Source organism: Oncorhynchus keta, chromosome 19 (genome assembly GCF_023373465.1).
Source record: "Oncorhynchus keta strain PuntledgeMale-10-30-2019 chromosome 19, Oket_V2, whole genome shotgun sequence".
Taxonomy (NCBI): Eukaryota; Metazoa; Chordata; class Actinopteri; order Salmoniformes; family Salmonidae; genus Oncorhynchus; species Oncorhynchus keta.
The window spans coordinates 50,352,387-50,379,620 of NC_068439.1; the positions used below are offsets into that span (position 1 = coordinate 50,352,387).

General features: G+C 42.7%; 3 protein-coding genes across 3 annotated transcripts; 2 read left to right on the forward strand and 1 right to left on the reverse strand.

Moving 5' to 3' along the window:
• The first annotated feature begins 290 nt into the window (after positions 1–290).
• Positions 291–15,836, forward strand: LOC118398410 (pre-mRNA-processing factor 39-like). The gene is made up of 15 exons (XM_035793708.2): positions 291–456; positions 6,680–6,828; positions 7,085–7,639; positions 7,787–7,912; positions 8,133–8,251; positions 9,213–9,380; positions 9,582–9,765; positions 10,255–10,362; positions 10,709–10,873; positions 11,352–11,478; positions 13,914–14,182; positions 14,330–14,514; positions 14,661–14,735; positions 14,895–14,997; positions 15,222–15,836. The coding sequence occupies exons 1-15, from the start codon at positions 444–446 to the stop codon at positions 15,312–15,314; spliced, it is 2,439 nt and encodes an 812-aa protein (XP_035649601.2). The 5' UTR covers positions 291–443; the 3' UTR covers positions 15,315–15,836.
• A 2,194-nt stretch (positions 15,837–18,030) lies between these two features.
• On the forward strand, positions 18,031–20,272 carry LOC118398430 (FAU ubiquitin-like and ribosomal protein S30). The gene is made up of 5 exons (XM_035793756.2): positions 18,031–18,179; positions 18,882–18,963; positions 19,132–19,276; positions 19,787–19,842; positions 20,042–20,272. Exons 2-5 carry the CDS (start codon positions 18,889–18,891, stop codon positions 20,165–20,167), a joined length of 402 nt encoding a protein of 133 aa, XP_035649649.1. The 5' UTR covers positions 18,031–18,179; positions 18,882–18,888; the 3' UTR covers positions 20,168–20,272.
• Positions 20,273–21,891: 1,619 nt separating this feature from the next.
• On the reverse strand, positions 21,892–26,799 carry LOC118398426 (peptidyl-prolyl cis-trans isomerase FKBP3-like). The gene is made up of 7 exons (XM_035793751.2): positions 26,636–26,799; positions 23,827–23,928; positions 23,610–23,708; positions 23,301–23,436; positions 23,083–23,150; positions 22,713–22,810; positions 21,892–22,410 (listed from the first exon to the last, which is right to left on the reverse strand). The coding sequence occupies exons 1-7, from the start codon at positions 26,738–26,740 to the stop codon at positions 22,356–22,358; spliced, it is 663 nt and encodes a 220-aa protein (XP_035649644.1). The 5' UTR covers positions 26,741–26,799; the 3' UTR covers positions 21,892–22,355.
• Positions 26,800–27,234: the final 435 nt, after the last annotated feature.

Sequence of the window (27,234 nt, forward strand, 5' to 3'; positions counted from 1 at the left end):
ATGTAGATCAGTCAGTCACAATTTAGCCATGAATACATTACGGTTTTGATCCTCTCGAACACAGCCATTATTTTAGTGGATCCACCCCCTTACAATACGCATGGGTCGTCACTAGTTACTACAGCCACAAATACATTATGGCTAAACTCCGCCTCTTTCTACAATGAATCTTCTTAAAATCAGATTTTAAACATAACATGAAATACACTGCTAACCTTATACCTGACCGAAACCTTAAACCAAAAGCAAATATTTACGATATAGCCATTTTGACTTTGTGTTTGTGGTAACTATTGAGAACGTTACGCATGCGCACATTCTGTCTGCCCTTCCGAAGCCTCCTCAAAGTTGTCGCTGGAGAATGAGAGTAGAAACGCGGCTACATGTTGTTGGTTAGATACGTTTAAAGTAACAGAAATACACATTTGTCTAAACTGAATTTCATGGAAGATACTGGTAAGTTGGAAAAAAATATTTATACATGTTTTTCCCTGAACTTGTTAACACTCCGCTTACTGTAATGTGAAGATGGTGGTGGACGTGTGCGGTCTGGCTAGCTAGCAGCTAACGTCGTTAGGCCCAAACCGAGGCAGGGTTGAAGACATCACTACGCTGTGGTACTGTTTAAGACTTTCAGCCAATTATTGGATTAAAATTAAACGGTCGCCTTTCCCTACTATCATTACAATGACACACAGCATATGTGAACTTTTGTCTTATTTTCGAGGATATACAGTCAGTGGGTAAAGTAGGTATTTAGATCCGTTTGAATTAACTAGCTACGGTTAGTTAGGTTACTAAGCCAACTTCACTGTTGTGTTTACCGCGTCGTGCTTCAATGGGGGGGGGGTCTGGCTAGCTATCATTACAAGTGGGCTAACTAGATAGTTAGATATTTTGGTTGTTGTTGATTGAGCAAGTAAAATATTTAGTTAGATATGATAGCTGACGTTACTATACGCCATCAAGCGCGCCTGTGCTAGCTAACATGCTAGCTATGTTCCTTAACACGGAAGTACGCATGCTTGCACAAGTCTATGTGACTGAAGAAGTCAGGAGCTGCGGTCGGTGGGGATTATTTGGTTTACAACTACTTGAATAAAGTTGAGCGTGACTTGAATGGTTCAGGTTACTAATCTGGAGTATGTATGAAATGTATTTTCTTACAGAGATATATATATATATATATATATATATATATATATATATGTATGTATATGTATATATATATGTATGTGTGTGTGTGTAAACTGAAAACGAGTAACAAAATAGGAACCTATAACCCTGCCTAAACATCAAATTGTTACCGTGGTTTCTCCACGGTAACATAAAGACGCAATAGTCTTTACAGGCCAGAATGTTGTAACCGGTTGTACATGCTCTTGGTCCTTTTTGATGGTAGGACGTGGAGATGTTGTTTTCCCAACTTTTTTGCGTTACTGTGCATTCGAGAAGTGTTCAGACCCCTTCACCTTTTCCAGATTTTACAGTGTTATTCTCAAATTTGTTTTCTCATTATACACACAATACCCCGTAATGCGAAAGTAGGTTTTGGGTAATTTTAGCAACAAAAAAAACACCTTTATTTCAGACCCTTTGCTATGAGACTCGAAATTGTGCTCAGGTGAATCCTGTTTCCATTGATCATCCATGAGATGTTTCTACAACTTGACTGAAGTTCACCTGTGGTTCATTTAATTGATTGGACATGATTTGGATAGGCACTCAACTGTCAATATAAGGTCCCACAGTTGACGGTGCATGTCAGAGCAAAAACCAAGCCATGAGTTCAAAGGCATTATCTGTAGAGCTTCAAGACAGGATTTAGTCAAGACACAGATCTGCGGAAGGGTACCAAAAATGTTCTGCAGCATTGAATGTCTTCGAGTACAGTTGCTTTCATCATTGTCAAATGGAAGAAGTTTGGAACCAGCAAGACTCTTCTTAGAGCTGGCCGCCCAGTCAAACCGAGCAATTGGGGGAGTCGGGCCTTGATAAAAAACCCTGATGGTCACTCTGACCGCGCTCCAAAGTTCCTCTGGTGATGGGAGCATTTTCCAGAAGGACAACCATCTCTGCAGCACTCCACCAATCAGGCCTTTATGGTAGAGGGGCCAGTTGGAAGCCATTCCTCGGTAAAAGGAGGCTGCACATGACAGCCCGCTTTGAGTTTGCCTAAAGACTCTGACCGTGAGAAACAAGATCCTTAGGCCTGAATGCCAACTGTCACGTTTGGAGGAAACCTGGCACCATCCCTAAGGTGAAGCATGGTGGTGGCAGCATCATGCTGTGGGGATGCTTTTCAGCAGCAGGGGCTAGGAGACGAGTCGTGGATAGAGGAACAGAGTGGGGTGAAGGTTCACCTTCCAACAGGACAACGACCTTAAGCACACAGCCAAGCCAACACAGGAGTGGCTTCGGGACAAGTCTCTGAATGTCCTTGAGTGGCCCAGCCAGAGCCTGCACTTGAACCTGATCGAACATCTCTGAAGAAACCTGAAAGTAGCTGTGCAGCGACGCTCCTCATCCAACCTGACAGAGCTTGAGAGGATCTGCAGAGAAGAATGAGAGAAACTCCCTAAATACAGTGGTGCCGAGATTGTAGCGTCATACCCAAGAAGATTCAAGCCTGTAATCGCTGACAACGGTGCTTCAACAAAGTACTGATTAAAGGATCTGAATACTTATGTAAATGTAACTTCAGTTTTAAAAAATGCCAACATTTATAATCTGTTTTTTTGTATTGTGTGTAGATTTGGGGGGGGGGCTATTTAATCCATTTTAGAATAAGGATGTGAAAAGTGAAGGGATCTGAATACTTTCCGACTGCATTGAAGGTTCTGTAGCTTGTATTTTCAATCTCTTGAGGCATTGCACGTGATGCACAATTTATGTATACAATAGACAAATGTAGGGGACTGAAGCATGTTTCCTCGCAGTCAGCTGGAAGATTTGGCGTTCCTGTCTGTGGTTTGGTTAGACTCCATATTGTGCAGGTGCTTGTATAAGTGCGAATTTCATTTGTATTAAATTTTTTTAAACGGAAATACAAACCTATATACAGATCAGTGTACTGAAAGTCATGTTGATAACACTTCCCTGTAGATATTTTGTACCATATTACCTCTATGTTGCTGAAATCAGAGGACAACAAGTAAAGTTGGAATTAAGTTTGTTCAGCATTCTTACTTGTAATGGACTGTTCAGGGATGCTGGGCCTACATGTTAGTATTTCACTCTTAGATTCTAAAGGAGGCTACCCATAATCCAGTCATGTCAATGTGATCTTTGGCGTTGCTTTTTATGTCAGCACTGTCTGGATCCACTTCTTACTCCAAGTGCTGGGTGATCATATCGTATTAACTAAACTTCATGTGTTAGAGAGTTTTTGCAAGTATCAAGGTTTTCATTTTCCCGTCTTAATCATTTTTGTCTCCTTCGCTCCTTCTGTGCTGTTGGCACCTTTACACAGACACCAAGCCCCTGCCACACACAACGACAAAAGATAACTTCTTCCTCTCTGACAATGAACAGTTTAAACACGCTATTTGCATTTGAGTTTTGGTCCAACAGAATTGGGCATATGGACTCCGAAACACTTGGACATTATTTTACTGTAATAGTTGAGAATCCTTTCTAACGATACCTTTTTTTGGTCTCAACTCCCAAAATGTAGAACAGAGAACATGGTTGTGGAAAGTGTATGCTCAGTTTGTCTCACAACGTACTGCTAGAAGCATTTTAGCCACATACTTATGTGCTAGATGTCTTGTCTGTGTTTTATAAATGTGCAATGAGCATAAGATTCATTTATATAAGACATTGGCAACTCGTTCTCATTCTGAGAACATTTTTATACAGATAGGCCACTTTCAGTGTCTAAACAAAGTGAACAGGCTAAGTTGTTAGTGATGGACAGGTGTATTCGTAAGTTTAACTACTCTACCTTGTTGGCAAGCAAGTAGATCCAAGTTGGCTAGACTTTAAATATAAAGTTTAGCTGGTTACTCACTTGAGTGTTTATGGGACCTGTGTTCATTTTCTATAATGCCTGCTACAAGAAGTTGGTCATCATTAGTGGCTGTGCATGGTTCTGGTTAAATCTGTAACAAAAATGGCGTTTTCATAGACTTTAAAGCCAGATCAGTGATTATTGCAGATCTAATTTATTTTGTTAAAATAATTACAATATTAGTGAGTCTTATGGTTGTGGAAAGACTATATTAAGCCAAGGTATAATTTTACAAGCCCTGAATTAGTTACATTATTCCTGCCTGTTTGAAATGCAGTGTATTGACCTTTTATTGTATTAACCTGTCTAGGTTCTGCTAGAGGAACCCCTCGCCAATTAAATTGCAGGGCGCCAAATACAAATCGACCAGAAATCTCAGAAATCAAATTTCCCAAACATACAAGTATTAGGCACCATTTTAATGCTACATTCTTGTTAATCCAGCCACAGTGTCTGATTTCAAAAATGCTTTACAGCGAAAGCTCCACAAACGATTGTTAGGTCACCACCAACTCACAGAAAAACCCAGCCATTTTTCCAGCCAAAGAGAGGAGTCACAAAAAGCAGAAATGGAGAAAATGAATCATTAACCTTTGATCTTCATCAGCTGACACTCATAGGACTTCATGTTACACAATAATGTATGTTTTGTTCAGTAAAGTTCATATTTATATCCAACAATCTTATTTTACATTGGCGTGTGACGTTCAGTAGTTCTAAAACATGCAGTGATATTGCAGAGAGCCACATGAATTCACAGAAGTGCTCATTATAAATGTTGATAGATTAAAGTGTTATGCATGGAACTTTAGATACACTTCTCCTTAATGCAACCGCTGTGTCAGATTTAAAAAAAACTTTACGTAAAAAGCATCATCTGAGAACGGCGCTCAGAGCCCAAACCAGCCAGAGAAATATCCGCCATGTTGGGTAGTCAAAAGTATTCCATAAATAGCATTATAAATATTCACTTACTTTTGATGATCTTCATCAGAATGCACTCCCAGGAATCGGTTCCACAATAAATGCTTGTTTTGTTCGATAATGTCAATTTTTGTCCAAAGAGCTACTTGTGTTAGCACGTTTGTTAAACAAATCCAAAGCCATGAAGCGCGTTACCAAGTTGCAGACGAAATGTCAAAGTTCCGTTACTGTCCGTAGAAACATGTCAAACGATGTATGGGATCAATCTTTAGGATGTTTTTAACATAACTTCAATAATATTCCAACCGGAGAATTCCTTTGTTTTTAGAAAAGCAAAGGAACGCAGTTACCGCTCATGTGAAATGCACATGACCAGCACGTGACTGCTGGCAGACCTCTTACTCATTCCTCTCTTTCGGTCCCACTTAACAGTAGAATCCTCAATCAAGTTTCTAAAGATGGTTGACATCTAGTCATCATATATTAGCAACTGGGACTGAGGAGCTCTGGGCACCTTTTATCCAAGCTACTCAATACTGCCCCTGCAGCCATAAGAAGTTATTGCACACTTCAGAGAAGGTGTTCCCTAACGGAAATATGCAAATGCATGCTAGAACGCGCCAGTTGAATCTCCAACCTCCTTCCTTGTTCTGCCCACTGATTTTGTTCCCGTTGGAAAAGACAGGCTGTGGTCATTCTTGGGTTAGTTATAAAAAAAAATCTTTGTATTTTTTTAAGATGGTAGAAATCTGCTCTGGCTTAAAATGTTCTGTTTTTTTCCTTTTCAACAAAGGTTGCTGATTGATATGCTGCTGTTGTGTTTTAATACTATTTTATTTTTATGTTGTATTTCTTCTAAATGTCTTGGTATTTTACAAACAGTACTTTTTAATGGAAAGAGTGGTCTGCGTGCAGGCTGCACGAAGCAGCTCGATTTATTTGGTTGACAGTTCTGGTTGCCTTGTGATGGACTTTAGTCCGGCTTCAGAAGTGGCGTTCCTTTACAGACAAGTAAAATGTCTGTTCATATCACCAGAAAAGGTTTTGTGCTGGCATAAAACAATAAAACCGTAGGGTAGCCTACCCTAACAGACACATATGATGCAGCCGAGGCACTTTCATGGGGCCACATTCCATTACGCCTGAAAAGCGTAATCGATACATGCTACCGGTAGCCCGCTGATTTCATGCCGCAAAAACTGAGCAGGCTACACTGCTTGAACACACACTTGCATCATTAGTGAAGAGACAGCGCAGGCAAGCCAGTGTGACGGAGGGATTGAGAGAGGCAGAAGAAGAAGCGTGCTCATGTTTTGATAATCTGCATCTCGCAATATCTTGTCTTGCATGCTTTGCAAATTCACCAAGGAGTCTGAAGTTTGCCTCTTCCTCTGTTTTTGAATTACAATCTCCACAGGCCTTCATAGTCTATCTGCTATAACACGTAAAAAATATATATTTTTGGTGTGTAACTGAACTGTGATTTTAATTAAGTGCAGTGGGGGAAGATGCCGTTTTTTTAGTTAGGGGTTTATATTAACGTTATAGATCCCCAACTTTGTTTTAATGTTCAAACTCCTAGTACGGACATTTTCTGGGATTTCATGAAACATGGGACCAGCCATATCACCCAGTCATACGTGATTCCACATCAATCAATCAATTTTCTGTAATACTAACTAATAATTACTGTCCCTTCTCGATCTTGTGATATTGACGTGTAATATGTTTTCCTCTCCCCAGACCTGCACCTCTCAGACGAGCCCATGACGGGGATGTTGGACACAGACAGCCCTGAGAGTGTGGAGTCCCCAGCCATGGATGGCAACGGAGAGGACTTCCTCCCTGACCTGCCTGTCCTCACGCATGCTGCTGAATGGACCATGGATCAGGTCAGTGTGGGAAATTGGGGTTTGGGGTTTGACCTCTTTTGCCCTGGACGTAGTTGTAATGACAAGGCCAATGTATCCCTTTTGTTATTATTCTGTACAACAACATTGCAAATGCTATTTTGTCTGCCTGCATTACTAGTAGGTCTAAACACCAACACTTTCATCTTTCAACAGTGGTGCTCTCTCAAACATGAGGCAGTCCCTTGCCTATTTTCTTAGTTGCTTGTTGGTAATAATTTTCTTCCCCCTTGACCAGGATCCCCATAACCTCACCACGGTTATCCACGACTCGGACTCAGAGTCAGATCAGTCGTCGCCAGAGGTAATAGAGCAGCACCAGGTCCAGCAGTCTGATCTAGGATCTGTTGAACAGGCGGTGCAGCACTTCCAGCTAGCGAGCGCTGAACTCTTCCAAGAGGAGCGTCGGGAGCATGAGGATTCAGATGAGCAGTCTCGTTCTCCACGGGCAGAACAACAGAACCAAATGGAGGCATCGTCAGACGAGAGTCAGGATGGACACAACAACACAGCCACAGAGCCTTTGATACAGAGCGAGAAGTTGTCCGACACTGGAGAACAGCAACAAGATCCAGTCCAAGCCCAGCCACCAATGGTTGCAGAAGATAGTAGCCCAGCTAACATGGAACTTGAAGAATCCAAAGAGGCAGAGCAGGTGGAACCTGTTGAGGAACCAGCTGTCCCTACAGAGCCCCTTATCCCTTCTGAGTATGAGAAGTTGGCTAAAGGGTGTGAGGAAAACCCTGAAGACTTCAATGGTTGGGTCTACCTACTGCAGTATGTGGAGCAAGAGGTGAGTGTGGAAAAGTCCTGAAATTTTTATGTTGACCCTTGCTTGTATTGTGACTAGGTTTTATATGCTGTATTGAATACTTCATGTAAACATTGAGGTTTTTCTGTCAGGAAGCAAGTTGGAAATATAATTTTTTTGCCGCCTCAGAATCATCTTGGTGTGGTGAGGAAGGCGTTTGATGCGTTTTTCTTGCGCTACCCCTACTGCTACGGCTACTGGAAGAAGTTAGCTGACACTGAGAAGAAACATGGCAATGCACAGGTGGCAGAGGAGGTAAGTCTCTTTGTGGCTGGGCTCATGTAGTGGTGTTTAATTGTGTAAATGGACATCTTCTCCTCCTATCCTCTGTCCTGATCTGAAAGGGCTTGACAGGGTTAGGGGCTGGAGCTTTGTGCTGTCTACTGTTTGGGTCCTTACTGTGACAGTCATTCATTCAGTAATTTTCACACTGGTTGTCTCATTCTCCAATGTTGTTTTTGCCTCCTATCCCCAGGTGTACCGGCGGGGTGTGCATGCCATCCCCCTGAGTGTGGACCTGTGGCTCCACTACCTGTCCTTCATCAAGGACAACGCTGACCCTGAAGACCCAGAGACACCGTCACGCATTAGAGCGTGAGTGAAGAGCTTTGTCCTCACTGAAAAGTGAAACGCCGGGGGCCTCCCGGGTGGCGCAGTGGTCTAGGGCACTGCATCGCAGCGCTAGCTGTGCCACCAGAGACTCTGGGTTCGCGCCCAGGCTCTGTCGCAGCCGCCTGCGACTGGGAGGTCCGTGGGGCGACGCACAATTGGCCTAGCGTTGTCCGGGTTAGGGAGGGTTTGGCCGGTAGGGATATCCTTGTCTCATCGCGCACCAGCGACTCCTATGGCGGGCCGGGCGCAGTGCACGCTAACCAAGGTCGCCAGGTGGTTCCCCCGACACATTGGTGCGGCTGGCTTCCGGGTTGGATGCGCGCTGTGTTAAGAAGCAGCGCGGCTTGGTTTTGGTTGTGTTTTGGAGGACGCATGACTTTCGACCTTCGAGCCCGTACAGGAGTTGAGACGAGAGTAACTACTAATAATTGGATACTACAAAAATTGAGGACAAAAGGGGGGTAAAATATAAAAATATATTTTTTTACAAAACACACCTGTGTGTGAGAACCTTGTGACACTTCCAAAACCAAGTGTTTTACAGGTCATAGTGTATTGTTAACAGGGTTTGTGAGTAATTTGTTTTCCAAGAAATAACTAATCAGATGCTTTTGAATAATATTATTAATATTCAGAAAATATGTTTGCAGAATTTTTTTTATTGACAACTTTTTGTTTTCTCAACGATCTTCAATTCAGCATTGAAAAAAAGTGCAAGTTTAATTTTGTTCCGCCTGACCACAAGTCAAAGACCACTATGGTGACAGGCATGGATCCTTTTTGTCTTCTTCTAATGCCTTTTTAAAGGGACAGCAATCATATTACGTTACTTAGCTTGGGTAACCCAACAGTTACATTACTGATAAATGTGGACAGGTAACTAACGGATTACATTTAGAAAGTAACCTACCCAAAATCATGTCGTCTGTGTCCTATCCTACAGTGCGTATGAGCATGCTGTGTTGGCAGCAGGGACAGACTTCCGCTCTGACCGTCTGTGGGAGGCCTACATCAACTGGGAGACGGAGCAGGAGAGATTGGCCAACGTCACGGCCATCTACGATCGTATCCTGGGCATACCCACCCAGCTCTACTCACAGCACCTCCAGAGGTATGACTGGTCAGCTCATTCATAATGGGTTTTGATAAACCGTCCATGAGGGTTATGGTCAACATCTCAGGTAGTGGGTAGCTCATAGAAATCAAACACAGACATTAGTTCTAACCTTGTCAGCCACACTTACTTTCAGGGGCACTATTTTCTGGTAGTACTTTTTGTTCTCTTAGTGATGTACTGATTGTCATTCTTCAGGTTCAAAGAGCATGTGCAGAACAACAACCCCAAACACTTCCTGTCAGAGGAGGAGTTTGTCCAGCTCAGGGTGGAGCTAGCCAAAGCCAATGCAGTCACAGTCAATGAGGATGGAGAGGAAGCAATACCCGCAGAGCCTGAGGGACTCCCAGCCGGCACCGAGGACCTCCCAGATCCTGCTAAGGTATGACTCTGTTGCCTCACCTTCAGGGGGGGTTGATGTACCACAACATACCAGAGAGTTAGGAAGGAGGCCCTTGTCTCTTTATCATCACCCATGGAGACATCATCCATGGGGTGAAACACAAATCTGTGCAGGTGTCTTTCCGTCAGCAGCCAAGCCAATGAGTACGTGGGCATCATCCAGTCAGGCATTTGGAGTGGACAAATCGTGGCTGGCTGGCCTAGTCGAGAGGCCCCTCGTCCTCTCCAGTCCCCAGCACCACGACTGGCCTACAGACAGGGTGGATATGGTACATATCATGCCCCGGGTTGGGCCTCGTTCCCTGGGTAGGCCACCTTCGACAGGCAGAGCCCCTGCTTGTCCCTGGCTCTCTTTCAGCCTCAGGGTGATGTAAATAACCTTGGCAGCTGGACATGCAGTTTGCACATCGGTGGAGAATGAGATGGTTACGAGATTGTGTTTTAAAGTTGAGTGTCTTGTTATGTTTAGAGAGTGACAGAGATTGAGAACATGCGCCACAAGGTGATCGAGTCGCGTCAGGAGGTGTTCAACCAAAACGAGCAGGAGGTCAGCAAGCGCTGGGCCTTTGAGGAGGGGGTGAGTACTGACTTCTGTCTTTAATGATCAGAATATCATCCAATTGTATTTCATATTGTTAAAAGGAATAGTTCACCTCAAAGTTTTCATACCTCTAAAGTGGGCTTTGTCAAGCTGGGTGGAGATGGAATTGGATGGTGCCACTCTTTCCCATTCATTTGGGATTGAGGCCTACAGATGTCTACACAATAGATGGAGTACGAGGTATGAAAATATTTGACAAATGTTGATTTTTGGGGTGAACTATCCCTCAATTTCCTTCCATTGTTAATAACGTTACTTTTGAAATGGTTGTACACTTTGGTCCGCTGCCATTTTGAATGCCGTGTTTCCCTTTTCCCCTCAGATAAAACGGCCCTACTTCCACGTTAAAGCACTGGAGAAGACCCAGCTCAGCAACTGGAAGGAGTATCTGGAATTTGAGATCGAGAATGGCACTCCCGAACGCGTGGTCGTTTTGTTCGAACGCTGCCTCATCGCCTGTGCTCTCTACGAGGATTTCTGGATGAAGGTAACCCAACCATAGCCTTTGACCTTCAACCCCAACTCAAAAATAATGACCCCCGCACTTCCCCCATCAACGATTGCATCACTTCCTGACAACAGTAAATCGTCCTGAACATCTCTTCTTTGCGTGTAACGTTGATCTGTTAACCACTGTATCTGTTGTATTAGGGGATGGCCAGCTTTGCCACACAAGATTTGACTCCAGCATTTGCCAACTACTACGTTGCATCTTCTCCGTCTCCCACTACCTTACAGAAACTTATCTTATTGGTTCCATGAAGGTGCTGATGGGTTTACAAAGAACATTTCTAAAAACACGATCTTGTCAATGAAGAAATTCACTGGTTGAGCAAACTGGAAATAAGTGTTTTAAAATGTTGTTGTCACCTTCCCTTCCTCGTCTTCTCTCCACCTCCTGCTCTCCATCCACCCCGTCCTCCCCTCTTTCTCCAACCCTCTCTTTCTCTTGCTTCACACTGAAGTACGCAAAATATCTAGAGAGCTACAGCATTGAGGGAGTGAGACATGTGTACAAGAAGGCGTGTACCATCCACCTATCCAAGAAGCCCAACATTCACCTGCTGTGGGCCGCGTTCGAGGAGCAGCAGGGTGAGTGGTGTTTGTAGTTCCCACTTAACATCACATTCACATAAAGCTGTGATGGTTATGGAGTTTTGGGTAAGGATTAATTGTCAAGCAAATTACCATGGTGGTCAATTTTGTTAAATGGTTTTGAGCTTGTAAAGTACCATAATGCATCCGAAAATTGGCTACGGCGGCAGCGTAGCCTAGTGGTTAGAGCGTTGGACTAGTAACCGGAAGGTTGCGAGTTCAAACCCCCGAGCTGACAAGGTACAAATCTGTCGTTCTGCCCCTGAACAGGCAGTTCACCCACTGTTCTCAGGCCGTCATTGAAAATAAGAATATGTTCTTAACTGACTTGCCTGGTTAAATAAAGGTAAAATAAAATAAAAAAATAAGACATGCATACTTAATGAATGCAACACAGCTTTGGTAACTCCCTCCCCCCCCCGTCTAAATTAAATGTTTTTGAGAATCTCCTCCCGACTGTGCCGTTTTTGCTTGTAAAAGAACATGTACCAACCTTACCCTCTTCCTGTACAGTTGAAGTCGGAAGTTTACATACACTTAGTTTGGAGTCATTAACTCATTTTTCAACCACTCCACACATTTCTTGTTAATAACTAACTATAGTTTTGGCAAGTCTGTTAGGACATTTACTTTGTGCATGACACAAGTCATTTTTCGAACAATTGTTTTCAGACACAATGAATAATCTATCACAATTCCAGTGGGTCAGAGGTTTACATATACTAAGTTAACTGTCTTTAAATAGCTTGGAAAATTTCAGAAAATGATGTCATGGCTTTAGAAGCTTCTGATAGGCTAATTGACATAATTTGAGTCAATTGAAGGTGTGGATGTATTTCAAGTCCTACCTTCAAACTCAGTGCCTCTTTGCTTGACAGCATGACAAAATCAAAAGAAATCTGCCAAGATCTCAGAAAATAAATTGTAGACCTCAAGTCTGGTTCATCCTTGGGAGCAATTTCCAGAAGCCTGAAGGTACCACGTTCATCTGTACAAACATTAATATGCAAGTATAAACACCATAAGACCACGCAGCCGTCATACCTCTCAGGAAGGAGACGCGTTCTGTCTCCTAGAGATGAACGTACTTTAGTACAAATCAATTCCAGAACAACAGCAAAGGACGTTGTGAAGATGCTGGAGGAAACGGGTACAAAAGTATCTATATCCACAGTAAAACGAGTCCTATATCGACATAACCTGAAAGACTGCTCAGCAAGGAAGAAGCCACTGCTCCAAAACCGCCATAAAAAAGCCAGACTACGGTTTACAACTGCACATGGGGTCACAGATCACACTTTTTGGAGAAATGTCTTCTGGTCTGTTGAAACAAAAATAGAACTTTAGCCATAATGACCATCGTTATGTTTGGAGAAAAAAGGGGGAGGCTTGCAAGCCGAAGAACACAGTCCCAACTGTGAAGCACGGGGGTGGCAGCATCATGTTGTGGGGGTGCTTTGCTGCAGGAGGGACTGGTGCACTTCACAAAATAGATGGCATCACGAGGGAGGAAAATTATGTGGATATATTGAAGCTCAAGACATCAGTCAGGAAGTTAAAGCTTGGTCTCAAATGAGTCTTCCAAATGAACAATGACCCCAAGCATACTTACAAACTTGTGGCAAAATGGCTTAAGGACAACAAAGTCATAGTATTGGAGTGGCCATCACAAAGCCCTGACCACAATCCTATGGAAAATGTGTGGGCAGAACTGAAAGTGTGTGAGAGCATGGAGGCTTACAAACCTGACTCAGTTACACCAGCTTTGTCAGGAGGAATGGGCCATTTAACCAAACTTATTGTGGGAAGCTTGTGGAAGGCTACCCAAAACGTTGACCCAAGTTAAACAATTTAAAGTCAATGTTACCAAATACCAATTGAGTGTATGTAAACTTCTGACCCACTAGAAATGTGATGAAGGAAATAAAAGCTGAAATAAATAATTCTCTCTACTATTATTCTGACATTTCACATTCTTAAAATAAAGTGGTGATCCTAAGACAGGGCATTTTTACTATAATTAAATGTCAGGAATTGTGGAAACTGAGTTTAAATGTATTGGGCTATGGTGTATGTAAACTTCTGACTTCAACTGTAAAAAAAAAAAAAAGAAGATTATTCGGTCAACTCTGTCTATTTGAAAATAAAAATGAATCCCCACCCTATTAAAATGAATGTATTAAGACAATTCTGACAAAACAATTGTGGTTAATGGTGGTTGTCCATAGTTGTTGGTTATATGATTATTGTGCCAGCCCCACGATTCACACACCTCACTTGTCAGACCTTTACCTGATGTGATTTACAGACAAGTGCATTCGACTAACGAGGCTGAGACGATCACGTAATAGAAGTTCAAAAGCCTTGGTAGCCCCTCTATACAGACTAGTAAGAAACATTCAACCCCGTTTTTGTGTTTTGTTTCCCTGCAGGGAACATAGAGGAGGCGCGCGGCATCCTGAAGTCTCTGGAAGAGGTGGTACCGGGCCTGGCCATGGTGCGTCTGCGGCGGGTCAGCCTGGAACGTCGCCACGGCAACCTGGAGGAGGCAGAGGCCCTGCTGAGCGAGGCGATGGCATCGGGGAAGAACGCCAGCGAGACGTCATTCTACGCCGTGAAGCTGGCCCGGCAGCTGCTGAAGGTGCAGAGGAGCCTCACCAAGGCCCGCAAAGTGTTGCTGGAAACCATAGACAAGGACCAGGTAAGATCAGTGCTCGATGAATGGAATCACTTGTTTCAGGATCTTGATATTGAGATACAGTACATGGTGTCAAAGGGAGTTTGATTCAGAGAAAATGTGTTTAGAGAAACCATTTGAGTTCATTAATCTGTGTGTGTGTCTCTCCAGACGAGTCCTAAGCTGTACCTGAACCTGCTAGAGCTGGAGTACAGTGGGGACGTGCAGCAGAATGAGGCTGAAATCTTGGCCTGCTTCGACCGCGCCCTGAGCAGCCCGCTGCCCCTCGACTGCCGCCTCACCTTCTCTCAGCGCAAGGTCGAGTTCCTCGAGGACTTTGGCAGCGACATCAATAAGTCAGTTCACCTACAGTACCTACACCCTCAAACAATGAGTACATTTTCACTGACCAGTGTTCTGATTAGTCAATTAATGACAATGAATCCATATGGCATGCTTGCACTCCTAATCTCAACCATGTACTCTTTTTGCATCCTCACAGGTTAGTGACTGCATACGATGAACACCAGAAGCTTCTGAAAGAAAATGAATCGACAAAGAGGAAAGCAGAGAATGGGTAAGATTTGAATTTGTTCACTTCTCTCACTGTTTAACATTTACGACATTGAGTACAACACAGTAGGAAGCTTCATAGCAGGTTGTGAATCGCCATACCTGAATTGAATTAGTTGGGTGCTCTTGATTGACATGAACCTGTTCCTTCGTGTCCCTGCAGCTCCCAGGAGCCCGAGTCGAAGAGACAGCGTACAGACGACCACCCAGGCTCAGGGCACATGATGCAGGGGGACAACTCTGCCTACAACTACAACTGGTACCAAGTGAGTCCTATGATAGAGCAGAGTCAAACATTGTTATACACGTCACCTTGCAATACAAATTGCAAATTTTATACCATCCCTGACAAAGGCGTTCCATGACACTTGGTTCTCACTAGATTTTTAAAATATTTTTAAATGGGAGGACGATAGGGTTGAACTCTATCATCTGGTGACGCTGACAGGAATGCCAACTAACCCTGTCTTTCCTGGCTTTCCTTCTACAGCAACAGTACAATAACTGGGGCCAGCATTCCTGGGGACAGTACAACCAGTATGCCCAGCAGTATAACCAGTACTACCCCCCTCCACCAACATGATGTTTCAAAGACTGATGGACAGAGATCCTTCTGAAGGAGGAAATTCAAGAGGAAGCATCCTTTCTACCCAGCCCAACTTCTCAGCTCAGCTCCTCTTTGATTTGTTGTTTATGTCCTTTTGTTTCCATTGGCCATTTGACATATTCATTGTAATCACCATCTCACCATCATTCATTCATTGACTGGCTGTTTTTTGTGTTCTTTACGCATGTGTTGGTAATGCGGACTTCAAGATTATTATTTGTTTTCCCCCCACAGTCAAAATTACGCCAAATTATATTTTTAATTTTAGATTGGTTCCTCTTCGATATCTCTGTGTGGGGAAACTAGTTATGTTTGATACAGATTATAGATTCGTATGGAGGTAGTGATACCTGCTGTGCTCCGAGTCCTCCCTCAGCCTCTTCTCTGCTTTCCTAAGATTAAGTTTTTTTTTTCTAGGACAAGAACAGAAATGAATGAAGATTCTTTTTTTGTGTTTTATTTTTTTTGACTTAATTTCATAATAAAGACATTCTCCTATTTCTTGTTTTGTTCCCTGAATTAACCATTTTTATACAATATTATTTTCACTGCAATTGCAGCGTAACCGTTAAGATTGGAGAGCAAATTACCTTTTCCTACCAAATCATAAGTTTCTGTAATTGACATGTACTTACTCCTTGTACACATTTTATAGATGAAAGCATGGGTCATACTCCGCAGACATCAACCATGGTCATGGGGTGGTACAGTAGGATGTGGCGTATGCTGGCTTTTGTCCCAAGTCTAACCCACCACTACAAAGCTGATGTAGTTTATGGTCTTAATCAAGCAGTTCTAATTGGATTTTTATGTTGTGGATGGGAGTGACCTCAGCCAGTGCACTACATAAATTCAGCAAAAAAACAAGAAACATCCCTTTTTCATGACCCTGCCTTTCAAAGGTAATTTGTAGAAATGCAAATAACTTCACATCTTCATTGTAAAGGGTTTAATGCTGGTTCAATGAACCATAAACAATAATGAACATGCACCTGTGGAACGGTCGTTCAGACACTAACAGTTTACAGACGGTAGGCAATTAAGGTCACAGTTATGAAAACTTAGGACCCTAGAGAGGCCTTTCTACTGACTGAAAAACACAAAGAAAGATGCCCAGGGTCCCTGCTCATCTGTGTGAACGTGCCTTAGGCATGCTGCAAGGAGGTATGAGGGCTGCAGATGTGGCCAGGGAAATAAATTGCAATGTCTATTGTGAGACGTCGAAGACAGGACAGACAGCTGATCGTCTTCGCAGTGGTAGACCACGTAACAGCTGCACAGGATCGGTACATCTGAACATCACACCTGCGAGACAGGTACAGGATGGCAACAACTGCCCGAGTTACACCAGGAATGCACAATCCCTCCATCAGTGCTCAGACAGTCCGCAATAGGCTGAGAGAGGCTGGACTAAGGGCTTGTAGGCCTGTTGTAAAGCAGAAATCACCAGCAACAATGTTGCCTATGGGCAAAAACCCACTGTTTCTGGACCAGACAGGGCTGGCAAAAAGTCCATCTCTGACAAGTCTCGGTTTTGTCTCACCAGGGGTGATGGTCGGATTCGCGTTTATCGTTGAAGGAATGATCGTTACGCCGAGGCATGTACTCTGGAGCGGGTTTAATTTGGAGATGGAGGGTCCGTCATGGTCTGTGGCGGTGTGTCACATCATCGGACTGAGCTTGTTCTCATTGTAGGCAATCTCAAAGCTATGCGTTACGAGGAAGACATCCTCCTCCCTCATGTGGTACCCTACCTGCAGGCTCATCCTGACATGACCCTCCAGCATGACAATGCCACCAGCCATACTGCTCATTCTGTGTGTGATTTCCTGCAAGAAAGGAATGTCAGTGTTCTGCCATGGCCAGCGAAGAGCCCTATTGCAGCTGGTGGCCACACCAGATTCTGTTACTTTTCATTTTGACTCCCCCTTTTGTTCAGGGACACATTCAATTTCTGTTTGTCACATGTCTGTGGAACCTGTTCAGTTTATGTCTCCATTGTTGAATATTTTTATGTAAAATACAAATATTTACACATGTTAAGTTTGCTGAAAACAAATGCAGTTGACAGTGAGAGGACATTTCTCTTTTTGCCGAGTTTAGAAATTAGGAATTGCAGTACAAGAAGGGATTCTAAGAACCGTGTCCCTTATCATGGTTCCAAGGTCATCCATATTGATCAACCATGGTTTGCCAGTGCTGTGATAAGATATTGTTTAAAACATGAATTTGAAGAATTTATCTGCATTGTTAGAAAATGCTAGCCAGACAGTTTTAGAGGAATGATTCCATGCTTTTTTTCAAATGAACTGCCAACATACCATTTGAATAATGCAGTCAATCCACAACCATACACTGGCTCAAATCAGGTAATGATAGGACTTAGATGAGTTGTAAATGCAGCAAGTCCTGATATTGTATCATATAATAGGACTCACAGCTTTCCAGTAATTGATGGTCTATTCGCTATATTTTAGAGGCTACGTATGCAGAACATTTGTTTAAGACCCGTATAAACTCTGTAATTTTAGGTTGACTAATATTCCATTACACCATTTCTGATACATCACATGCCTTTTACTTTTCTTCATAATTAAAAGCATGCCTCTCTCTACTGTCATTCATTCCCAACTAGACCAGTTTGGAATTTCTCCCTGACCAAGATGGCTGACATTCACGCTGCAATACGCAAAATTGAGGGTTTGTGACATGACTCCTCTAGTAATTTAATAGGATCTCCATGGTTCTCTTCTTGTCGACGTCACACATTGACACATGCGCACCGCCGACGCTCCCTCAGTCCTTTTTTACCATAGTGTTGAACGACTAGCATCAAACGAGGTAAGGCCTGTGCAAAATGAGAGGAAATGCTTAATTTTATACACTTTAGAGACAACATATCAGGTCGGAATATTGGTCGTAAGTACTTTACCATCCACGACGAACAATATTTTTTTTGGATTGCCTTTATTTGGCAATTTTAATATTTTTTCCGAAACCGCATGCCTCGTGGCTAGCTTACGCTAACTAACATTAATCAAGGAACTGTCGCTAAGCAAACACGTATGGATGCTTAGCTAGCGAGCTATAATTGTGTAGTATAATACATATGGTCGTATAATCAAACTTATTTTCACATTTGTCATGTTGCTGATTTGAAAACGTATTGCCGGGCTAACTGTCTTAACTACAACTTAAGCTAACGTTAGCCAGTGAACTTCATCATTCCTCAACCTTACTGCGATGCTAGCTAGTTGGCTATTTAACTAGCTAGCATTGCTCTCGTTCCTGCAAAGTTGTAGTTATTGGTTCCTAAATGGCTATCTATTGATTTGTAGATATCTACAAATAGTTTGACATATTGAGAGCGTCTGCTAAATGACTTAAATGTAAATGTCTGCTTAAGTTGTCTCTTCAAGCCTAGCTCAGTCATGATTGCTTTTTAGAGGGGATTCAAGTCACATGTGGACTAATGATGACACCCCACTTCCTGCCTGCTGTTTTCATACTGGAAGCTAACTGGCCATCTCTTCCTATCCACAGCATCAAGATGCAGCTCTTCTTGCGTGCCCAGAACACTCACACCCTTGAGGTGACAGGACAGGAGACTGTCCGAGATCTCAAGGTGAGGCCAAGCTAGGGTACATCAATGAAAATGTTAATTGTGTAATGGTAACTGGTGTACTGTTTGGAGTCTACAATACCACAGCCACCAATCGTATTCTGCATGCTCTTGTCTGGATTGTTACATGTATGTAAATTATCTGGATCAAACCATTATGTGTGGTTTCAGGTCCATGTCCAGAGTCTGGAGGGTCTCCTAGTGGAGGACCAGGTGTTGTTGCTGGCCGGCTCCCCCCTGGAGGATGCTTCCTCTCTGGTGGAATGTGGCATCTCTGAGCACTGCACCCTGGAGGTGGCCTGCAGACTGCTAGGAGGTCAGTTCTCAAAATGATGGCGCATCAAATATGGCCTGATTTTTGAATACTTTGAAAATGCTTCCTTCCCACCTTGAAAGTAATCACACAAGAGGATTGGATTGTTGAAAGAAATAGAATGGACACCTTGTTTTGACTTATTAATAGGATTTCTGGTATACTTGTTTTTATTGTCAATTGCACAAACAGCCCAACTGAAACTTGACTTCGGCTTGTAACAGAACCTGTCTGAATCTGGGAAGTTCAGGGGGGCTACCACATTGGATAGCTATTGTGGGGGCTTAGGTGTCTTGCTCAAGGGCAGAACAATAGATTATTCACCTTGTTGACTCAGATTTGAAAAGGCAACCTTTTGGTTACTGGTGCAATGCTGTAACCGCTAGACCACCTGCTGCACATACAGTTCCAGATCAGTAGTTTACTTATAGATACTATGAATTTCTATTGTCATTAGTTCCATTGCTGTATGTTCACTTGGAATAATCACTCTTTGGTTTCTCTCTCCACCAGGAAAGGTCCATGGCTCCCTGGCCCGTGCCGGTAAAGTGAGGGGACAGACACCCAAGGTCAGCAGATACTTTCTGCATTTAAAATATAAATATTTAGATTGTTAGTTGGCTATGATTTTGTAGTTGATCTTGTGGCAGTTGTAACATTGTCTGGTTGTTTGAAAGTCATCACAGCTCCTGGATTAGTGTCTGCTAAATGTAATGTATTTCTGCAGATTAGTGACCATAGTAGCACTCTCTCTTCTTATCACTTCAGGTTGACAAACAGGAGAAGAAGAAAAAGAAGACTGGTCGTGCCAAGCGCCGCATCCAGTACAACAGGCGCTTCGTCAATGTTGTGCCCACCTTCGGCAAGAAGAAGGGCCCCAACGCCAACTCCTAAAAACACTGTCCCCCAGGAGAATGCTTGTGATCACACCTTCATTTTGACCCACTGAAAGGTTTTCCTCCTGTACAGAATAAAAATTTGGCTTAGACTAAAGAACAACTTGTGTAATATCTTGGGTGATTATGCATTTTGACACAGGGTTGCTTGATAATACAGAAATAGAAAGGATTGTTCGGACAAGTGATTGAGCCTGGCTGCAGTACTGCTGGTTTGCTGTTGTATGATAATTGGACCCACCGTGTCCCAAATCTAAATCTGTCCCTGATTAGAGGGAAAACATTTAAATAAGCAGTTGAACTGGCTTGGAGGTCAATGTGAATTTTCCTGTTCTAGTTACTAGTGATTTATTTGGAAATGTAATGTTTTATTAGTTTGTAAAAGCTACATATGGTGTATAACCAAACTCGACTCGACCTTGAAGCCAGTTTCACAGCATTTAAAAAAATGTTTATTCCCCTCTAATCGGGACTGATTTAGACTTGAGACAACAGGCGGGTGCAATTCAGGTAGAACAGAACCTGTGGAATCTGGACCTCCATAGGGTAAGAGCTGAAACTGGCTTCAAGGTCCAGAGTTGAGTTCGAGGAGTATACACCGGTCCAACGAAATGCTTACAGGTTCTATATCGACAATGTTAATACATTTGATTTATTGTTGCAAAGTAAATGGCTCAGAAGTATAATACAGGTAGTAACAATATTTACATGTATCAGAGAAAGTGTTTTAAGTTGTGTAGCATTACTGATGGCTTGGAGAATGACCTTCTGAGCCTGTTGGTATCAGAGCATGAGGTCTGATACCATCTGCCTAACACTAAGGGCTGAACAGCTCATGTGGGGTCCTTGATGCTGCGGGACTTCCTTGGGCACCGTTTCAAGTGGGTGGGAACCTGGGCCGTCTTCACCACCCGCTGGAGGGCCTTGCGGTTGTGGATGGAGCAATTCCCTTACCAGGCCATGATGCTCTCGATGGCGCAGAGGTATTTGGAGAGGACACTGGTTGGCATGCCAAATTTCTTCAGCTGCCTTAGGAAGTAGAGGCGCTGTTGGTCCATGTCAAGTCCTCTGATGTGAACACTAAGGAACATCAAACTGGAAATACCAACACCATGTGATAGTCCAAGAGGAGTTATATATAGTTCTGACAGCTATCCAAAGTGACTTGAGGGTAGACTTCGTGTGTAGTATAAATCTTCATACTAAAAATAGTATTTCAAGTATACATTTCCAAAAAGAACTAGGCCATGTTCAGCAGGAGCCGAAGCACAACGTTTGTCAACACAACCAGTGCTGTTTAAAAAAATATATATATATTGTGTGCTACTACTACATGAAACTGCCCACCTTCAGGTTAAAAATGACAGGTATGACATTGATGACATACCATTGGCACTGTCAAGTTAAGTTGTCACATGCACAAGTGAAATGCCTTTCTTGCAAGCTCTAAACCCAACAATGCATTAATCAATAAATTTAAATTAGAAATAAGAGGAACAAGAAAACAAGCATACTATATACAGGGTCATTCAGTTCCAGGAACATATTTACAATGTTCAGTGAATAGAAATGCGTCTCACTGTACTTGTGCATGTGACATTGAAACTTGATCATACGTCTGATTTCAAGTGCAGGAACTTACTTCCAAACCATTCACAGTTTTCTTGACCATTCAAACACTTACTGAAGGTGCACAATAAAACAAGATTTCAGATGCATATGTCAATTTAGTCTCCAAAATTGGTTTAATCTTTACAAGAACATTATACATGCAATAAAAACAAACAAAAAACAGGAATAAAACCTCTGCGGTGTGTAACTTGTCAGAAAGGATGCCCCGCCTGTACAGTGTTGCCCAGTCGTCACTATCTGGCCATGCTGGAAAGGGCAGAAGTAAAGCACCTACCTAACTAGGCACAAATAACCCTAACCTGGTCCCACGTCTGTTCCTGCTTCAGACAATATGCCAAACATGCCAAGACAATGATAAAGGACTTGGCTTAAGCAGAAAAAGACTTGAAACAACCAGACTAAAACCTTTAAATGTAAATTAAGACCATATATTACAGGTTCTTCAAAGTTCTGACAATGAAAGCCACTTCTGTCCTTTTGCGCATGGCCATCTGGTGACTACCGCGTTTTCCCCGTCCACGGAGAGAATTGCCCCCAGGAGTTGGTTTCTGCCGTTAATCGACAGCCACCAGCTCGACCTCGAAGATCAGCTTTGCGTTGGGTGGGATTCTGGTGGTGGGAGAGTTAAGGGAAGCACACAGGAAACAGTTGCATATCGATTCGAAGAGGGAGACATTCATTTTATAGTTCCACTTTAAAAGACTTGGTGGTTAGAAATCCAGCTCAAATTCAATTAGTATCGACAAAGCTACGATAGAGCCATCGTACAGGAGAAGACTCCTCTCAGAGGATTTGCAATCGTCCTGACCATCACTGGTGGTGTAAAACATAGCAGAAAGTGAAGCCTCAACTTTAATCTCCTAGTTAAATATTAGCCCATAGTTCCCATGATGTTCCAATGTAAAGGATACTTTGAGTCAGGAAGTCCCTTCTTCCCGTAGGCCCATTCTGGTTCAATCTCCAGTTTGGCCGTCTCACCTTTGCTCATCGTTAGGATGCCTTCATCCCACTGCGGGAGAAAAACATTTATCATAAGACTTAGTGATAACTGTTGCAATCTATTTTTCACAAGGGAAATGGTTGCAATAAGGCACATACATATATATATATATCAGATTGAACCTTTAACTAGGCAAGTCAGTTAATTGTGCGCCGCCCTATGGCACTCCCAATCACGGTCGGATGTGATACAGCCTGGATTTGAAACCACTGAGATGCAGTGCCTTAGACCGCTGCGTCACTCAGAAGCCCGAAATATAACATCAATCTCCCCTCTCTTACCCCTCTGATGACCCGGCCCAGGCCAACTTTGAAGCTCAGTGGCTTGCTCTGTTTCTTCTTTCTGGCAGCTGGAGAGGGGAGGGCAGAGGAAACAGTAAAATCACTATTGGCATCAATGAGAGAAAGGCAATTGAGGAGAAGGGAGTGCATGTGACAGTGACAATATGTGTGTTTGAGACAGAGATCGTCTGCATGTGTGTGTAAGAGAGAACACTTACTTGCAGGGATGTTGGTGTCAAACACTGTGCCGTCCTCCAGGGAGCCAGTGTACCAACAGCTCACATTGTCTCCCTTCTTAGGGAAGTTAGTCTTGTCTCCTTTCTTCAGCACAGACTTGAAGAACTTAGGAGGACCCTGGGAATTGAAATGCATAACACAAGTGACCATTTTAACAATACAATAATTCCGACCGCCAGTGGAGATTGCAGTAACTTCCGAGATTTGTTCCAACTTAAATACAAAATGTCACACTTTTACCCCGATGCTTATTTCAGCGGGAAAAGCTTTTCAAACATTGGGTCGTTTACCTCGTCCGCGACTTCCACGACTTCTTTGGGCTTGTCGTCAATCTTCACATTTTTCACATGCTCCGTCACATCTTCAATGGGTTCCGACCCTAAAAACCTCTGGTAGTTGCACAGACAAACAAAAAACAATGTTGTCATTCATAATGGACATCTTATAATGTCAAGCCACATGCTTCTAAAATATGCATCACTCCAGCCATCTTGTCCACCCACCTACCTTGCTCTCGAACAAGTCGTTGTAGGCAATAATCAGTTGCTCTTTCTTTGCCGTTTTTGCAACATTCTTGATATTTCCCATCAGCTTGTGCTCGGCAAGAAACTGGAAAACAAAAGTAATGTCAAAGAGGGTAGTTGTGGCATGAAAGTAACAGTCAACCCTTTGGTGCAAATTGATGCTCTGGCATTATTCTTTCCCAAAATTGGCGACCAAAAAAACAAGCCTGACTCATGGGACACATTGACGTCGATTTAGGTGTTAGCGAGCCCATTCATAGACTAACTACTTTTTGTGTCTATTAATGAAGGTATCTTCTGGACAGGGAAGTTAAGAGCCCCGACTGCACTTAAACACGCATAGCTTGTAGTACGTTTTTGGAAACATAAGGAAAATATTTTTCATATCAGTGCAATATTTTTTAATTTTCTTCAAAACTAAAAAGTTCAAACATGAAATTACTAAAAACTTTTAAGGTTTGGGTTCCCAGACATATTACAGCACGTTTATGCAAAACAGACGGAAGACAGAGGACTAACACTTTGAACACACCGACAGCGTCCTTGCACTAAGTAGTACGCGCTACAGAGGGGTCGAACTACCTGCCATCCAGGAACTCTATACCAGGCGGTGTAATGGTCAAAGACACAAGTCATAAACTGTTTGCTGTGCTACCGTACGGCAAACGGTACCGTAGGGCTAAGTCTGGGACCAAAAGGCTCATGAACAGCTTCTACCCCCAAGCAAACAGCTACCCTTACTATCAACATTGGCCCTTTTTGCAGTAACTCTTGACTCTACCACCACACTCACACCGACATATACACTGCTGCTATTGTCTATTATCTATCCTGTTTCCTAGTCACTTTAACCCTACCTATATGTACATATCTACAGAGCATTCAGACTTTTTCCACATTTTGCTACATTATGTTACAGCCTTATTCTAAAATGTATTAATTTGTATTTTTTTCTCTTTCCAATCTACACACAATACCCCAAAATGACAAAGCAGAAACAGGTCTCTATACATTTTTGCAAAGATAAATAAACTTAGCAAAAAAATAAACGTCCTCTCACCGTCAACTGCGTTTATTTTCAGCAAACTTATTAACTTGTGTAAATATTTGTATGAACATAAAATTCAACAACTGAGACATAAACTGAACAAGTTCCACAGACATGTGACTAACAGAAATGTAATGATGTGTCCCTGAACAAAGGGGGGGTCAAAATCAAGAGTAACAGTCAGTATCTGGTGTGGCCACCAGCTGCATGAAGTACTGCAGTACATCTCCTCCTTATGGACTGCACCAGATTTACCAGTTCTTGCTGTGAGATGTTACCCCACTCTTCCACCAAGGCACCTGCATGTTCCCAGACATTTCTGGGGGGAATGGCCCTAGCCCTCACCCTCCGATCCAACAAGTCCCAGACGTGCTCAATGGGATTGAGATCTGGGCTCTTTGATGGCCATGGCAGAACACTGACATTCCTGTCTTGCAGGAAATCACACACAGAACGAGAAGTATGGCTGGTGGCATTGTCATGCTGGAGGGTCATGTCAGGATGAGCCTGCAGAAAGGGTACCACATGAGGGAGGAGGATGTCTTCCCTGTAACGCACAGCATTGAGATTGCCTGCAATGACATCAAGCTCAGTTCATGATGTTGTGACACACCGCCCCAGACCATGACGGACCCTCCACCTCCAAATCGATCCCGCTCCAGAGTACAGGCCTCGGTGTAACACTCTGTTCATCTTTCCCTCCATTCGGACTAGTCTTCCAGGAAGAGTATTGGTGGTTCCAGACTTCTTCCATTTAAGAATGATAGAGGTCACTGAGTTCTTGGGGACCTTCAATGCCGCATACATTTTTTGGTAAGCTTCCCCAGATCTGTGCCTCCACACAATCCTGTCTCAGAGCTCTACGGACAATTCCTTCTACCTCATGGCTTGGTTTTCGCTCTGACATACACTGTCAACTGTGGGACCTTATATAGACAGTGCCTTTCTAAATCATGTCCAATAAATTGAATTGACCACAGGTGGACTCCAATCAAGTTGTAGAAACAGAATACACTGGAGGTCAATTTCGAGTCTCATAGCAAAGGGTCTTGAATACTTATTTAAATAGGTTAAAAAAAAAAAAAAATCTAAAAACCTGTTTTCTCTTTATTGCTATGGGGTATTGTGCGTAGATTGAGGAGGAAAAATATATTTAATACATTTTACAATAAGGCTGTAACTTAACAAAATGTGGAAAAAGTAAAGGAGTCTGTACCTACCTACATATACCCTATGTATATAGCCAAGCTATCACTGCTCATTGTGTATTTATTCCTTGTTTTCCCTCCAATTATTATTATAAATTATTTTTAAAATATATTCTGCATTGTTGGGGAAGGCCTATACGTAAGCATATTACTGTTTAGCCTACACCTTGATTTGAGGTGTTAGCCAGACTAACCCAATACACCATCTCTGATTCGTAGCTTGTTGTTTACGGTCTGGTGCAACAACGCATTTGCTACCGGTTGGCCCAACGGCGAAGAATATATTCAAAGTTAAAGTAGTCGTATCAAAAAAAACTTGACACAGCATGGTGATATACAGAACGAATGGGACTAAACATGCATGCCATTTTGAACTGTTACATGCTAGGCTAACAAGCTAGCATCAAGCTAAATAGGCAGTGGTGCACCAATGCGGAGGTAACTGATATCACCATGCGTGCGCACTAAAAGTGAGCAATGGCGTTTTAGATAGCGCTGTTAAATCAATGCATGCATTGATCAAACATAAAACATACCGAGTGGGCCGCATTGTCCTGAATGAACTTAATAACGTCTTTTTTGGATAGATCATCACTTTTGAGCTGCTCATCGCTCCACTCTCTGGTCAATTCAGCCGCCATTTTACAAGGCGCACTGCTGAACTTTCACCTCGGTTGTGGGAGGACCGGAGGCGCAATCTCTCACTTCGATACAAAGTGATTTTCGTAGCAGGTTAGGAGAGCATTTTCGCTAACCCTAACACCAACCACAACCTCCGTCTCATAACCTGCTGCTTAAATTCTCTTAACCTGCAACAAAACAGTATTCTTTTTGCGGTTTGGCTTGCCTTGGTGCAAAGGGAGATCATCATCATTAGTGCTCTGCTTAATAAATATATTTTACAGGACCATAAAAGAATGATTTAGACTTTGATTGCAAAATCTGACAAAGAAATCTGACATTAGATGCAGTTCTTTGTATTTGTTCATTAAAAAAAATGAACATACAAGGTGCATATTCATGTTGAATATTGCAACTTAATAATGTGCATTTAATGAAACCACCTGTAAGAAAATTTCAAGTGATAATGTGGTCAATTATATATATGGACATGTTCTTCAAGACCGTGCATGGG